General features: G+C 55.9%; 1 protein-coding gene across 1 annotated transcript; it reads left to right on the plus strand.

The window, feature by feature from the left end:
- Positions 1-272: 272 nt before the first annotated feature.
- Positions 273-14,252, plus strand: RPS6KA4 (ribosomal protein S6 kinase A4). Its single transcript, XM_025286614.3, has 17 exons — positions 273-433; positions 538-609; positions 1,284-1,502; positions 1,579-1,694; positions 2,493-2,600; positions 2,807-2,887; positions 2,961-3,064; positions 3,160-3,310; positions 6,034-6,198; positions 9,169-9,297; positions 9,461-9,594; positions 9,679-9,772; positions 11,826-11,999; positions 12,080-12,274; positions 12,547-12,706; positions 12,891-13,054; positions 13,317-14,252. The coding sequence occupies exons 1-17, from the start codon at positions 379-381 to the stop codon at positions 13,509-13,511; spliced, it is 2,316 nt and encodes a 771-aa protein (XP_025142399.1). The 5' UTR covers positions 273-378; the 3' UTR covers positions 13,512-14,252.
- Positions 14,253-14,510: the final 258 nt, after the last annotated feature.

The raw sequence follows: 14,510 nt of genomic DNA on the forward strand, positions 1-14,510 counted from the left end.
ACCGCCCTGGGGCCGATACCTGGCTGGGGAGTGTCCGCCCCACAGAGGCTCCGGGTTATCCACAAACCCCAGGCATGGCTCCCAAGGGGGACTCCCAGGTCCCCAGGAAGGTCGCCCGGGGTCCCAGGGCGCACACTCCTGGCGGCAGCCCCCTGCGCCGCGGGAGACCGGACCGCCCCCGCCCACCCGCAGCCGGGGCGCTGTCACGTTCCAGCGCCTGACTCAGGCCGCGCGGGGCGGGGAGCCGGGAGGCGGCGCCGGCGCCCGCCTCGGCCCCGGAGGCGGCACCAGGAAGCTCCCGCCCCGGCCGGAGCCGCCATGTAACCGGCGCCGCCCGCCCCGGAGCCGAGCCGCGCGGGCCCCAGCGACCCGCCGGCCATGGGGGACGAGGATGAGGACGAGGGCTGTGCCGTGGAGCTGCAGATCACCGAAGGTGGGGCAGGGGGTGGCCCGGGGTGCTGGCTGGGTGATGGCTGCCCAGGCCGGCCGGGGAGGGTTCATGCACTGGCTGGGTTCATTTGCCCCCTGTGCCCACAGCCAACCTGACGGGGCACGAGGAGAAGGTAGGCGTGGAGAACTTCCAGCTGCTCAAGGTGCTGGGCACGGGAGGTGAGGACCCCTATCCACCGGCAAGTGTCCTCCCCCCGCAGGGTGCTCTGGGCCTGCCGCGCGGGCACACCCGCCTGGGTTGGGCCAGGCCACCACCAATGCCCCCCACCCTCTCCCGGCATAGCCCGCCTTGCCTGCTTGGCCCTGCCCTGCCGGGGTTGGCATGCCCACTTCCAGGGCTGCTCCACATTGAGCAAGGTCCTCCCCGGGTGTGCCAACACTCTTGGGGGCTTGCAGCCCACCCGTGTGATTTCACAGCTCCCCTCACTTTGCGAGATATGAGAGCCGTCTTCCTCCACTTTGCAAACTCCCCACCTCGGGGTTGACTGTCCTTCCGTCTGCCCGCACCTCTGCGCCCCCTCCCTGGCTTTGCATCCTCTATATCTTCTCCAGGTTTGCACACACCCCGCCCCCACCCTGTGCTGCAGGCCTCCCGGGAGTTGCGTACCCCCCAGCCTGGTTTGCACATGCCCTCCCTAGGTTTGCTGAGCACCCTCCCGGGGGTGTGCACATCTTTGCTTTAGAAAGCGCTGCCAGCTTTGTGCACACCTGCCTCTAGCCCCAGCTCCTTCCCCCACCTTGCACACCCTCCTGGGTGGGCGTTGCTACCCCTCCACCTTCGCACCGGCTCTTCTGCTCATGGCCTACCTTCCGCCCACTCGCTGCCCCCACAGCCTACGGGAAGGTGTTCCTGGTGCGGAAGGCAGGCGGGCACGACGCGGGCAAGCTGTATGCCATGAAGGTGCTGCGCAAGGCAGCCTTGGTGCAGCGTGCCAAGACACAGGAGCACACGCGCACCGAGCGCTCGGTGCTGGAGCTGGTGCGCCAGGCCCCCTTCCTGGTCACGCTGCACTACGCCTTCCAGACTGACGCCAAGCTGCACCTCATCCTGGGTAAGGGCAGGCCCTGTGGGGTGGGTGGGGCCACCCATGGGGGCTGCTTCCCAACTTCCACTCCCACCTCCCCCAGACTATGTGAACGGTGGCGAAATGTTCACCCACCTCTACCAGCGCCAGTACTTCAAGGAGGCCGAGGTGCGCGTGTATGGGGGCGAGATCGTGCTGGCCCTGGAGCACCTGCATAAGGTGGGTGAGGACCCGGTCACCTGGCGGTGGCCCTGGGCACCGGGTCCCGGCCCCGGAGGGGCCTGTGAAGCTGGCAGCCTCGGGCTTCCTGGAAGTGGGTGGCCGCGGGGTCGGGGTTGGGGGGGGACTGGATCCACTTCCCCTAACCTCCTGGGAGGAAGGCCCGGGTGCTGCCTTCTGGGGTCTCCTCCGCTGGCGCCTCCTCGAGGGGGCTTTCCTCTCACAGGGAACTCTCACAGGCTGCTTCCTGGGGCCACGTTCACAGAACTTCCTCAAACGGAGACCTCATGCCTTGGTTCCCAGAGCTGTCGTGATTCGGGTTTCCTCACACAGCTTTCCTCCTGGGGGCCTCTCTGTGGTGTTTCCCCACCCCTTCCATGCTTTTTGGAAGTTGATTGATTGACTGATGGCTGTGCTGGGTCTTCGTTGCTGCACTCGGGGGCTACTCTTTGTTGCGGTGCTCGGGGTTCTCGTTGCGGTGGCTTCTCTTGCTGCGGACTCAGCAGTTGTGGCCCACGGGCTTAGTTGCTCTCCATGGCATGTGGCACCTTCTGGGACCAGGGCTGGAAGCCATGTCCCCTGTATTGGCAGGCGGATTGTTAACCACTGGACCACCAGGGAAGTCCCTATGCTGGTGTATCTTAAATGGCTTCTCCCGTTCAATGGGCCAGTCTCATCCTGCCCCTCACCCCACTGGAGATCCCCTGCCCCAGGGATCTGGTACGGAACAGGAGCTGTAGGAGTGGGGGGTGGGGGTGTCAGAGGAGGGACCCTCAGCGCCCTCTTCCCTCCTGCCAGCTGGGCATCATCTACCGAGATCTGAAGCTGGAGAATGTGCTGCTGGACTCTGAGGGTCACATTGTCCTCACCGACTTTGGGCTTAGCAAGGAGTTCCTGACAGAGGAGGTGAGTGAAGGGTGGTCTCAGCCTCCTGAACCCCCCTACACAGGCCTTCCCATCCCGGCTCCAGCTCCATGCCTGGCTCTGCAGTAGCTCTGCCTTCAGGAAGTTCCCATTGCTCCGACTCTCACAAGTCCAGCGAGTCTTACTCTGGGCCGTGTGGTGGGGGTGGGGGCAGCTGGGTGTCCAAATGGGTCCTCTTGTCCTTCCAGAAAGAGCGGACCTTTTCCTTCTGTGGCACCATCGAGTACATGGCCCCTGAAATCATCCGCAGCAAATCGGGCCATGGCAAGGTGGGTTGGCCCAGGAGTGGGGTGGGGTGAGGCGGGGGTGGCTGCAGGCTCTCACCCTGGCTGTGCCCGGCAGGCTGTGGACTGGTGGAGCCTTGGCATCCTGCTTTTTGAGCTGCTGACGGGGGCCTCACCCTTCACCCTGGAGGGCGAGAGGAACACGCAGGCAGAGGTGTCTCGGTGAGCAGGGCTGGAAGCAGAGGGCGGCCGAGGAGCCTGGGCAGGGCTGGAGGGGGGGGCTCGCTGCCCCTGACGCCCCCCCCCAATCCTCCCAGACGGATCCTGAAGTGCTCCCCTCCCTTCCCCCCCCGGATCGGGCCAGTGGCACAGGACCTACTGCAGCGGCTACTTTGCAAGGACCCCAGGAAGCGACTGGGTGCAGGACCCCAGGGGGCACAGGAAGTTAAGGACCACCCCTTCTTCCAGGTGAGGCTCCTGGCTCACCCCCATAGCTCTCTGCACACACCGGGGCTGGGCTACTGCTCTGGGTTGGGGGACACTGGAGGGATGGTCTGAGACAGGCCAGTTTCACTTGATTTAGAAAACTTTGCAGGTAAAGAAAGCAGGCTTGTCTTCTCATTCATCTCTATTTAAATTTGCTCTCGTGGGAAAGAATTCTAGGTTCATTGCCTGGCAGGGCTGGCAGGGACTTGAGAATGGACTCTTCATTGGACAATTCAGAGAGGCATGGTGATCTGCCAGAGATCACACAGTAAAAATGTAGAGCTGGGAACAGACCCCAGGTCTACGGTCGGGCCCAGTCTCATGACTGTTAGCATCCACTCAGGGTTTTGGTCTTTGTACCTGTATATTCTGTATGCCTGTACTTCAGATGGACGTGTCTGAATCAGCCACGTGGGATCTGTCCTAAGCAACTTGCATGCGGGTTAGGGTGCAGTGCAGAGTGAATTCTGTCCTTGTGAGAACTTGCTGGTTTGGACACTGTGTGGCGAGTCATCGCACAGCATGTGTGCGTGCTCAGTCGCTCAGTCATGTCCAACTCTTCGCGATCCCCTGGACTGTAGCCAGGGGATCTCTGTCCATGGGAGTGGGCTGACATTTCCTACTCCAGGATTGAACCCGCGTCTCCTGCATTAGCAGGTGGATTCTTTACCACTGAGCCACCTGGGAAGCCCCCGTTGCCTAGCAGGACCTTGTAACAGTGAATGTGTCTTGGTCCCTTGCTTGCATAATTTCATGTAAGCCTCAGAACCAAGCTAATTATCCTTATTTTCACAGATGAGGAAACAGGTTCAGAAAAAGTGAAAGTTGCTCAGTCGTGTCTGACTCTTTGTGACCTCATGGACTATACAGTCCATGGTCAGAGAGGTTAGGTAATTTGCCCAAGATCACTGAGCGAAGTGATACAGCTCAGGTCTAGGTGGCCTGAAGGCCCATGCTCTGAAGTGTCATGTTCTGTTTACACGTGGGTATTAAATTTGCCTTGTCCAATGTAGTAACAAAAGCATCCATTTATGGGCACTTACTGTGGGCTGGGCACCCAGTTACCCTTGCTATGAATACCACCTCCTTGAATCTTCCCAGCAAGTTTTGCCTGGAAGGGCCCTCAAAGAAGCTTTCTCAGACAGGAGTCTTAAGCCTCTGTGGTGAAGATGTTCCGTTACGGGCAGAGTGACTGACCAGTGTCAGTGTCCTTCAGTGAATTCCTCAGCCCACCCTGAGTGCATCCTGGGCCCTGGGTGCTTGGGAGCAGGTGAACCAGTTGTCAGACTAGAGAGCGCCCACACCCCCCAAGGTCTTTAAGGCCTGATGCTATTTCCTCTTCTCTCAAGACAATCTCTTTGCTGATAGCAATGCTGAGGTCCCTGGTGCCAGAACTGGGGCCTTTAAGCCCAAGCCATGCCTCTAGGCTGCATGTGACCAAAAGTGCACCGAAGATGGTGATATCTGTGGAACAGAGTCTGGCTTCTAGGAACAGAGACTGGAATGAATGGTAGTCTAAGAAAGAGATCTATCTGTCTGTCTGTCTATCTATCTACATAAAAGAAATCCAGAGGTCAGTAGTCTAGGGCTGCTGTGGTGTCTTCAAGGAAAGCTTGATTTTTTCTTTTTAAATGCTCCTTCATTCTTAGCACATAGCCTCCATTCCCAGGGCTTTCCAGGTGGTGCTAGTGGTAAAGAGCCCATCTGCCAATGCAGGAGACAAGAGATGTGGGTTCAATCCCTAGGTCAGGAAGATCCCCTGGAGGAGGGCATGGCAATCCACTCCAGTATTTTTGCCTGGAGAATCCCATGGATAGAGGAGCCGAGTGGGCTATAGTCCATGGGGTCACAAGAGTTTGACGTGCCTGAGCAGCTAACACTATGCTACAGCCTGCACGGTTGCCTCCTGGTATCAAAATGACTGCCAGACCTCTTGCTGTCTAGGTTGCTCTCCAGGTGGGAAGCATGAGGAAGAAGGAGGGAAGGGCAAAAAGCGTACTTCACAACTGCTCACCCTCCTCTTCAGGCTCTTTCTCTGGATTTCTCCCTCATAATTTTTGCTTACAAGTAATTGGTCACTGCTAACTGCAAGGAAGTTTGTAAAACACTATTTTTTAGTTTGTACATTGGTTCCTGAAATAAAATGGGGGCTATAGTGCTAAGTATGACAGAGAGAATGGGTGTTGGACAGGCAACAAGAACAAGCTATGCCACACTAGTTTAAACATAAAAAGGAATGTTTTAGCTACCATAAATGAAAAGTCAGGGAAAACGGTCTGATTTCAGGCAAGGCTGGATCCAGGTGCTGAGTCTATGTTATTAGGAATTTCTTACTTTGTCTCCTGCTTCTGCTTTTCTGCCTGGGCATTTCATCACTAGACACTGAGGGGGCCCCAGCAGTTCCAGACCCATATCCTGCCAGATTTAAGTCCAGTAGAAGAAAGAGATTTTTTTTTTGCATACCAGTTCTATTAAAAGTCCCAGAATTGGCTGAGTGTGGTGGAGGGGTGGTTCTCTAAGGGAAACAGGGATCCTGTTATCAGAGGAAGGGAAACAGAAGCTGGGGAGGCAGGAAGAACAGCTTTGCACACAACTGCCAGCGAGACCTTTGCCTCACTGAGGAGCTGCCCGGTGAGGGTGGCCCAAGTGGACACTGTTTCCACTTCCTGCCCTTTGATCCCTTATCTTTCATTCCTTTTCTCCAGGGTCTGGACTGGGCTGCTCTGGCTGCTAGGAAGATTCCAGCCCCATTCCGACCCCAGATCCGCTCAGAGCTGGATGTGGGCAACTTTGCAGAAGAATTTACCCGACTGGAGCCTGTCTACTCACCCCCTGGCAGCCCCCCACCTGGGGACCCTCGCATCTTCCAGGTGAGTGAGAGCTCATGGAACCACAGATGCAGGGGAAGTGGGGTGCTGTTGCCAGCCTCAGCCCCAGCTGACCTCTGGACATTACATAGCTCTGTGTCCTGAGCGGGACTCAGTATCTCCCTTGCTCTCCATTCATGATGAACTTGGAATTGTCAGTCATTGAGGCTGCCTTGGCAGGACATGTCTTTGAATTTCTGGTTTATCTTGAAATTTCATGTCGATTTCCCTTCTCCATCATCTCTCTTTATTGTTAGGTAAAACTTGTTTTAAGGGGAAACCTAGGAAGAGATGCTTTGTTTATACTGTGGCATACCATATCACATTCCTGGGGACACAGGCCCCCTCTACCCAGTTTTAGAAGCTTAGGCCTGTTGGACAAGTCCAAGCTCCTTTGCTTGGTATGCAAGGCCTTGCATGATGTGGTCTTTTTTTTTTTACTTTTTCTTTTCTTTTATATTGGAATATAGCCAAATAACAATGTTGTGATTGTTTCAGGTGGACAGCAAAGGGACTCAGCCATACATATGCCTGTATCCATTCTCCCCCAAACTCCCCTCCCATCCAGGCTGCCCCCTAACATTGAGCAGAGTTCCCTGTGCTATACAGTAGGTCCTTGTTGGTTATCCATTTTAAATATAGCAGTATATACATGTCAATTTCAAACTCCCTTGTTGTTGCTCAGTTGCTAAATCGTGTCTGACACTGGGCTGCAACACACCAGGCTTCCCTGTCCTCCACTATCTCTTGGAGTTTGCTCAAACTCATGTCCACTGAGTTGGTGATGCCTTTCAGCCATCTCATCCTGTTGCCCCCTTCTCCTCCGCCTTCAATCTTTCTCAGCATCAGTCTTTTCTAACAAGTCGGCTCTTTGCATCAGGTACCCAAAGTATTGGAGCTTCAGCTCCAGCATCAGTCCTGCCAATGAATTTTCTTTAGGATTGACTGGTTTTGATCTCCCTGCTGTCCAAGGGACTCTCAAGAGTCTTCTCCAGCACCACAGTTTGAAAGTATCAATTCTTTGGTGCTCAGCCTTCCTTATGGTCCAACTCTCACATCCGTACATGACTACTGGAAAAACCATAGCTGACTATATGGACCTTTGTGGGCAAAGTGACGTCTCTGCTTTTAATACACTGTCTAGGTTTGTCATAGGTTTTCTTCCAAGGAGCAGGCGTCTGTTAATTTCATGGCTGCAGTCACCATCTGCAGTGATTTTGGAGCTCAAGAAAATGAAATCTGCCACTGTTTCCATATTTTCCCCATTTATTTTCCATGAAGTGATGGGACCAGATGCCATGATCTTAGTTTTCTGAATGTTGAGTTTTAAGCCAGTTTTTTCATTCTCCTCTTTTACCTTCATCAAGCGGCTCTTTAGTTCCTCTTTTCTTTCTGCCATTAGGGTGGTATCATCTGCATATCTGATGTTGTTGATATTTCGCCATGCAATCTTGATTCCAGCTTTTGATTCATCCAGCCTGGCATTTTGCATGATGTACTCTACATATAAATAAACAGGGTAACAATATACAGCCTTGACGTACTCCTTTCCCAATTTTGTACCAGTCCGTTGTTCTGTGTCTGGTTTTCCCTAACTACCCCTTTTTCCCACCCTTCCCCGCTGGTAATCAGAAGTTCATTCACTAAGTCTGTAAGCCTGTTTCTGTTGTGTAAATCAGTTCATTTGTATATGATGTGGTCTTTGCTCAGTACTCTCTGTTATTTCACCTGGTGCTCCAGCACCTTGGAACTTCTCAGAGGTTCCAGAATATACTTCTGTACCTTTGCACATGCAGTTTCCCCCACCTGAAGTTCTTTCCCTACAGTTGCCCACCTGGCAAAATTCAAGCCTTGTTGTCCAGCGCTGCCCTGTGTGAAGACTTCCCTGCTCCTCTGGCCCTGGGTTGCCCTTTTCTTGTGCACCAGCCCTCTGAAGACAAAACCTCCTTCCGAGCAGTTTGTCAGGTCGTATGCTGACACTGACGGAGACCACCTTGCCTGGTCTGAAACTCTTGGAGGGCAGGGACTATGTGTTTAATTTCTGCGTCCCTAAGTCCAGCTTGGGGTCATGGCTGGGTAGCATGCGGTCCATAAATAGTAAATAATAGGCCAGTATCAACTATGGATGGATCAGTCCCCTCTGTGAAGCTCTCACAAGTGACAGCTCTGTGCTTGAATATCCCTTGATCTACTGGGATCTATCTTTGATCTCACAGTCCTAATGAGCAAGTTTTCTTGTGAATCAATGGTTACTTTCATTCATTCATTTAATGATTCAAAAATATGTACTGAGTGCCTTCAACGTGCCAGGCACTGACTTGGGTACTGGGGACGTATCAACAAACTTAGCAGACAAAAATCCCACCTGTGTGTATCCTAGTTAGCACTGCATACAGTGGCGCTGCGTTTTTAGGAGAAAACAACACATCCTTAAAATTACCCTTGAGAATTCCTTGAATTGCCAGGACTTGGATCCTTAGGAAAGGCAAAAAAATTAACTTTGGTTTCTCTTTACATTTCCTCAATAGCACCCCCTTGCAGAGGAGGCCAAAGTTTGATTTGAAACTAATAAAGACTTTTTGTCCTGAGTTGGGTAGAGCTGAATTTTCCTAAGCTAAGCATGTGTGATACCAGGCCACAATTCTTTTATTCGTTCAGCCCATCATATTCTGGGCCACTACGTTGTGCCAGATGATGGCCTTGGCAGTTGGGGGACCACTGTGATGAGAAAGGTGGAGTCCTAGACTGCTAAGGGGATAGACATGGTTCCAAGGGATCACAGACCAAGGTGGAATAAAAATGTCCACAACAGCCTGTGTATACCGGGATGCAAAAGCAACACCCTCAACTCCCTACGGCAGGATCTTTCCTCTACTCGCTGCCCTTCCGGCTGGGTCTGGGCCTTCAGGGGCTCCTTCTGCACCTCCAGCCCCCGGATGCCCATCCAGCCCTGACAACCCCCTCCTCCACCAGGGATACTCCTTCGTGGCGCCATCCATCTTGTTTGACCGCAACAATGCGGTGATGACCGATGTGCTGGAAGCGTCTGGCGCTGGAGACCGGCCCGGCCCGGCGGCGTTGGCCAGGAGCGTCATGATGCAGGTGGATTGGGCCAGGGTGGGGAGAAGTGGGCGTGGGGACTCCATACCTGTCTTCACCAGGCGCACATGGTGGCTTCGGTGAGGCCCGGAGCCTCTCCGAGGTGGGGCGTGGCATAGCCGCAAGGCTCCCGCTAGAACCTCTGACGCTTCTCTTTCGCCCCCAGGACTCGCCCTTCTTCCAGCAGTACGAACTGGACCTGCGGGAACCCGCGTTGGGCCAGGGTAGTTTCTCCGTGTGCCGCCGCTGCCGACAGCTACAGAGCGGCCAAGAGTTCGCTGTCAAGATCCTCAGTCGCAGGTGGGCGGGCCTGGGGCGGGCGGAGTCCGGCAGACTCAGGGAGGGTGGGGCCGGAGGTTCTGACCCCGCCTGCCCTGCCCCCAGGCTGGAGGAGAACACGCAGCGCGAAGTGGCTGCCCTGCGGCTGTGCCAGTCGCATCCCAACGTGGTGAAGCTACACGAAGTGCATCACGACCAGGTGACGCCTTCCTGGGCTGGGGCGGAGCGCAGGGGCTCTGGAGGCTGCCCGAGGAGGGCGGGGAGGGGGCGGGGAGGCGGACAGGAGGCGGGGCCTGAGCGTGCCGTGGGAGGGGCCTGAGGACCTGGAGGTGAGGGAGGCGGGATTATGGTAGCTCAGCAGGTAAAGAAATCGCCTGCAATTCAAGAGATTCCTGGATCGGGAAGTTTCCTTGGAGAAGGGATAGGCTACTCCAGCGCTCTTGGGTTTCCCTGGTGGCTCAAACGGTGAAGAATCCGCCTGCAATGTGGGAGACCTGGGTTTGATTCCTGGGTTGGGAAGATCCCCTGGAAGAGGGCATCCCACTCTAGTATTCTTGTCTGGAGAATCCCCATGGACGGAGGAGCCTGGCAGGCTACAGGCTACATATATATAAAGAGTCGGACACGACTGAGGGACTAAGCACCTAGGAGGGCCTGAGGACTCGAAGGTGGATATGGGAATGGACAAAGGAACAGGGCAGGGGGACGATTTTTGCGGGTGGGTTTTAAGGTGGCCACAACAGTTTGTTGTGTGGATCACAACAAACTGTGGAAAATTCTTAAAGAGATGGGAGTAGCAAACCACCTTACCTGCCTCCTGAGAAATCTGTATGCAGGTCAAGAAACAACAGTTAGAATCGGACATGGAACAACGGACTGGTTCCAAATTGGGAAACGAGTACATCAAAGCTATATATTGTCACCCTGTTTATTTAACTTATATGCAGAGTACATTATGCAAAATGCGGGCTGGATGAAGCACAAGCTGGAATCAAGATTTCCAGGAGAAATATCAATAACCTCAGATATGCAGATGACACCACCCTTATGGCAGAAAGCAAAAAACTGAGGAGCCTCTTGATGAAAGTGAAAGAGGAGAGTGAAAAAAAGCAGGCTTAAAACTCAACATTCAAAAAATGAAGATAATGGCATCGGGTCCCATCACTTCATGGCACATAGATGGGGAAACAATGAAAACAGTGACAGACTTTATTTTCTTGGGCTCCAAAATCACTGCAGATGGTGACTGCAGCCATGAAATTAACAGACGCTTGCTCCTTGGAAGAAAAGCTATGACAAACCTAGACAGCATATTAAAAAGCAGATATTACTTTGCCGACAAAGGACCATCTATTCAAAGCTATGGTTTTTCCAGTAGTCTTGTATGGATGTAAGAGTTGGACTATAAAGAAAGCTGAGCGCCGAAGAGTTGATGCTTTTGAACTATGGTGTTGGAGAAGACTCTTGAGTGTCCCTTGGACTGCAAGGACATCAAACTTGTCAATCCTAAAGGAAATCAGTCCTGAATATTCATTGGAAAGACTGATGCTGAAGCTGAAGTTCCAATCCTTTGGCTACCTGATTCAAAGAACTGACTCATTGGAAAAGACCCTGATGCTGGGAAAGATTGAAGGCAAGGGGAGAAGGGGACGACAGAGGATAAGATGGTTGGATGGCATCACTGACTTGATGGATATGAGTTTGAGCAGACTGCAGGAGTTGGTGATGGACAGGGAAGCCTGGCAGTGCTGCAGTCCATGGGGTCGCAAAGAGTCGGACACGACTGAGGGACTGAACTGAACTTTAAGGTGGCCAAAGGGACTGCTGCTGCTGCTAAGTCGCTTCAGTCATGTCCAACTCTTTGCGACCCTGTGGACCAAAGCCCGCCACGTCCTCTGTCCATAGGATTCTCCAGGCCCAAGAATACTGGAGTGGATTGCCATGCCCTCCTCCAGGGGATCTTCCCCACCCAGGGATCCAACCCGCCTGTTACCTCGCTTGCATTGGCAGGCGGGTTGTTTGCCACTAGCGCCACCTGGGAAGGAAAACAGTACGGGGTAGAACCGCAAGCGAGTCCTAAGGTGGTTCTTGTGGAGGGGGGTGGGGGGCGGTGGTGGTAGTCTTGAGGTCAGGGTTGAATGTGGAAGGCCCCTGAAACTGGGGGCGGGGCTCGATGGTGACCTCTGGGCGGGATCCGGCGGGTGGGCGGGGTCTCGGTAAGCGGTGACCCGGACCCGTCGCGCTGCCCGCAGCTGCACACGTACCTGGTCCTGGAGCTGCTGCAGGGCGGGGAGCTGCTGGAGCACATCCGCAAGAAGCGGCACTTCAGCGAGTCCGAGGCGAGCCAGATCCTGCGCAGCCTCGTGTCGGCCGTGAGCTTCATGCACGAGGAGGCGGGCGTAGTGCACCGCGACCTGAAGCCCGAGGTGAGCGCGGGGCCTCAGCGCATCGGGAGGGCCTCGGCGCGGAGAGCCGGGTTCTGACGGCCGCCTCGCCGCCCTCGTAGAACATCCTGTACGCCGATGACACGCCCGGGGCCCCAGTGAAGATCATCGACTTCGGGTTCGCGCGCCTGCGCCCGCAGAGCCCCGCGGGGCCCATGCAGACGCCCTGCTTCACGCTGCAGTACGCAGCCCCCGAGCTGTTGGCCCAGCAGGGTTACGACGAGTCCTGCGACCTCTGGAGCCTCGGCGTTATTCTGGTATGGGGATGGCGTCTCTGAGGGGATGTCAGGGGCAGGATTTGGTCTGAGGCTAGGATAAGATGTCCTGATACATAGGCGGGGTCGCTCTGGTGCTGGGGTCTGGGCACCCTAGTTTGAGGAGTAGAGTTCATCACCCATGGGCCTCAGGAGTTAGCCTCTTGGAGAGAGTGCATTGTCCTGTGGTGGGTTGAATCAGTCTCCTGGCCTCCATTGGCCCCTAGTCTGGGCTGGTCTCACTTTTCACCTGTCCCTCCCACCCCCACCCCTAGTACATGATGCTGTCGGGCCAGGTCCCCTTCCAGGGGGCCTCAGGCCAAGGCGGGCAGAGCCAGGCGGCGGAGATCATGTGCAAGATCCGCGAGGGGCGCTTCTCTCTTGACGGAGAGGCCTGGGAAGGCGTGTCTGAGGAAGCCAAGGAGCTGGTCCGAGGTGCGGAGCTGGAGGTCATAGGTTATGGTTGGGGAGGGGGAGGCCATGGGGTCGTGATGGGGCAAGGAGTGCCCCCGGGTCAGGTGTCCAGGTGGGGGGCTTGTCGGGGAGGAGAGTGGGGCTGCCCTCTCTGGGGTGTAGCCTCTACACGTGGCCCGCCAACGCTGCCCCGCCCCGCCTTCAGGGCTCCTGACTGTGGATCCCGCCAAACGGCTGAAGCTCGAGGGGCTGCGGGGCAGCTCGTGGCTGCAGGACGGCAGCGCGCGCTCCTCGCCTCCGCTGCGGACGCCGGACGTGCTGGAGTCCTCGGGGTCCGCTGTGCGCTCCGGGCTCAACGCCACCTTCATGGTGAGGGGCGGGGCCTGAGGGGCGGGGCCTGAGCCTGGGGGCGGGGCCTCTGGGAGGCGACTCTCCGGAGACCTACCAGGTTGAGTTCCGCGGAGTCCAAACCCGTGACCTGCCGGGCCCCTGAGCTTCTGAGAGGCTGTGGAGGCCAAAGACCTGTTGGCCCTGACCTAGTGGGATGGGAAGGAGGGCCTGGGATGGGGCCAAAACCGGGATCTGGAAGTCAAGGCCGGGCCCGTGGGACTCACCCTTTCCTTTCCGCCAGGCGTTCAACCGGGGCAAGCGCGAGGGTTTCTTCCTGAAGAGCGTGGAAAACGCGCCGCTGGCCAAGCGGCGGAAACAGAAATTACGGAGCGCCGCCACGTCTCGCCGCGTGTCCCCAGCGCCCGCCGCCCCGGGCCGGGCCCCGGCCGCCAAGGGAACCCCCCGACGAGCCAATGGCCCCCTACCCCCCTCCTAGCCCCTGCCCCTGTGACCCCCGCCTCCCCCGTCGTGTCTGTGATCTAGGAGGCCGGCTCACTGCCTCCTGCATCGGCGCCGCCCCCCTCCCCAGGACTGTTACCCTTCTCCCCCCCTTTCCCCCTCCCTACCCCCAGACAGAGAAGAAGTATTTTTATAAGCAGAGAATTCTTTTTTAAAAAATGTCTTACCAGATTAGAGTTAGAGATGCAGGGAAGGAGGGGGCCTGCTGGGGAGTGGGGTGTGGGGCCCTCTGCCAAGATACTGCCTCATCTGGTGGAAGGCCCTTCTACCCCAAGGGGCTGCCCCGGTTGGGAAGGGCTCCTCCATTTCTAAGCACTGAGTTGCCACAGGGAGAAACTGGGACCTCTCCCCTGCCCTCCCCTGAGGACCTGCTCTTGGGAGGGGGCACCTCTCAAGCTGTCACTTTATGGACTGTCTGTGCAATTACGTCCACCAAAGACCTGTGTTGAGGCGGGCGCTCAGCGAGAGGCCCTGGGGGACCCCCTGAAGCATTTCTGCCTCACTTTATGTCACCTGCTTCCCCCTATTGGGGCTAAGTTAGGAGGTAGGCGACCTCCCCTAAAAGGGGCGGCCCCCTTCTCATCCGTCCCCTCCCCTTTGGCACAGTTGCCCCTAGCTGGGGGGTGGGGCCTTGGGGGTCTGGGCTGGGCTTCCATAGTCACTGCCTCCGCCCATCCAGGCTGTGCCTTTGACTTTAAAATAAAAGTCTACTCAGTGCTGTGTGGCATCTGTGTGTGTATGTGTGGAGGGTGTTGGGGCAGAGGTCTTGCGGTTCACTTCCAGGCGTTGGCCCTTGGGCCTCAAAGTGGAGGGACAGAGCAGACCCTTCTGGATAAGATGATACCCTTTGCCCTTGGTGTTTTTTAAATTTATTTTTATTTGGAGGATAATTGCTTTACAATTTGTGCTGGTTTCTCTGTACAACAACATGAACCAACCATATGTATACATATGTCCCCTCCCTCTTGAGCCTCTC

The sequence above is a fragment of the Bubalus bubalis genome, chromosome 5 (assembly GCF_019923935.1).
Source record: "Bubalus bubalis isolate 160015118507 breed Murrah chromosome 5, NDDB_SH_1, whole genome shotgun sequence".
Classification (NCBI taxonomy): Eukaryota; Metazoa; Chordata; class Mammalia; order Artiodactyla; family Bovidae; genus Bubalus; species Bubalus bubalis.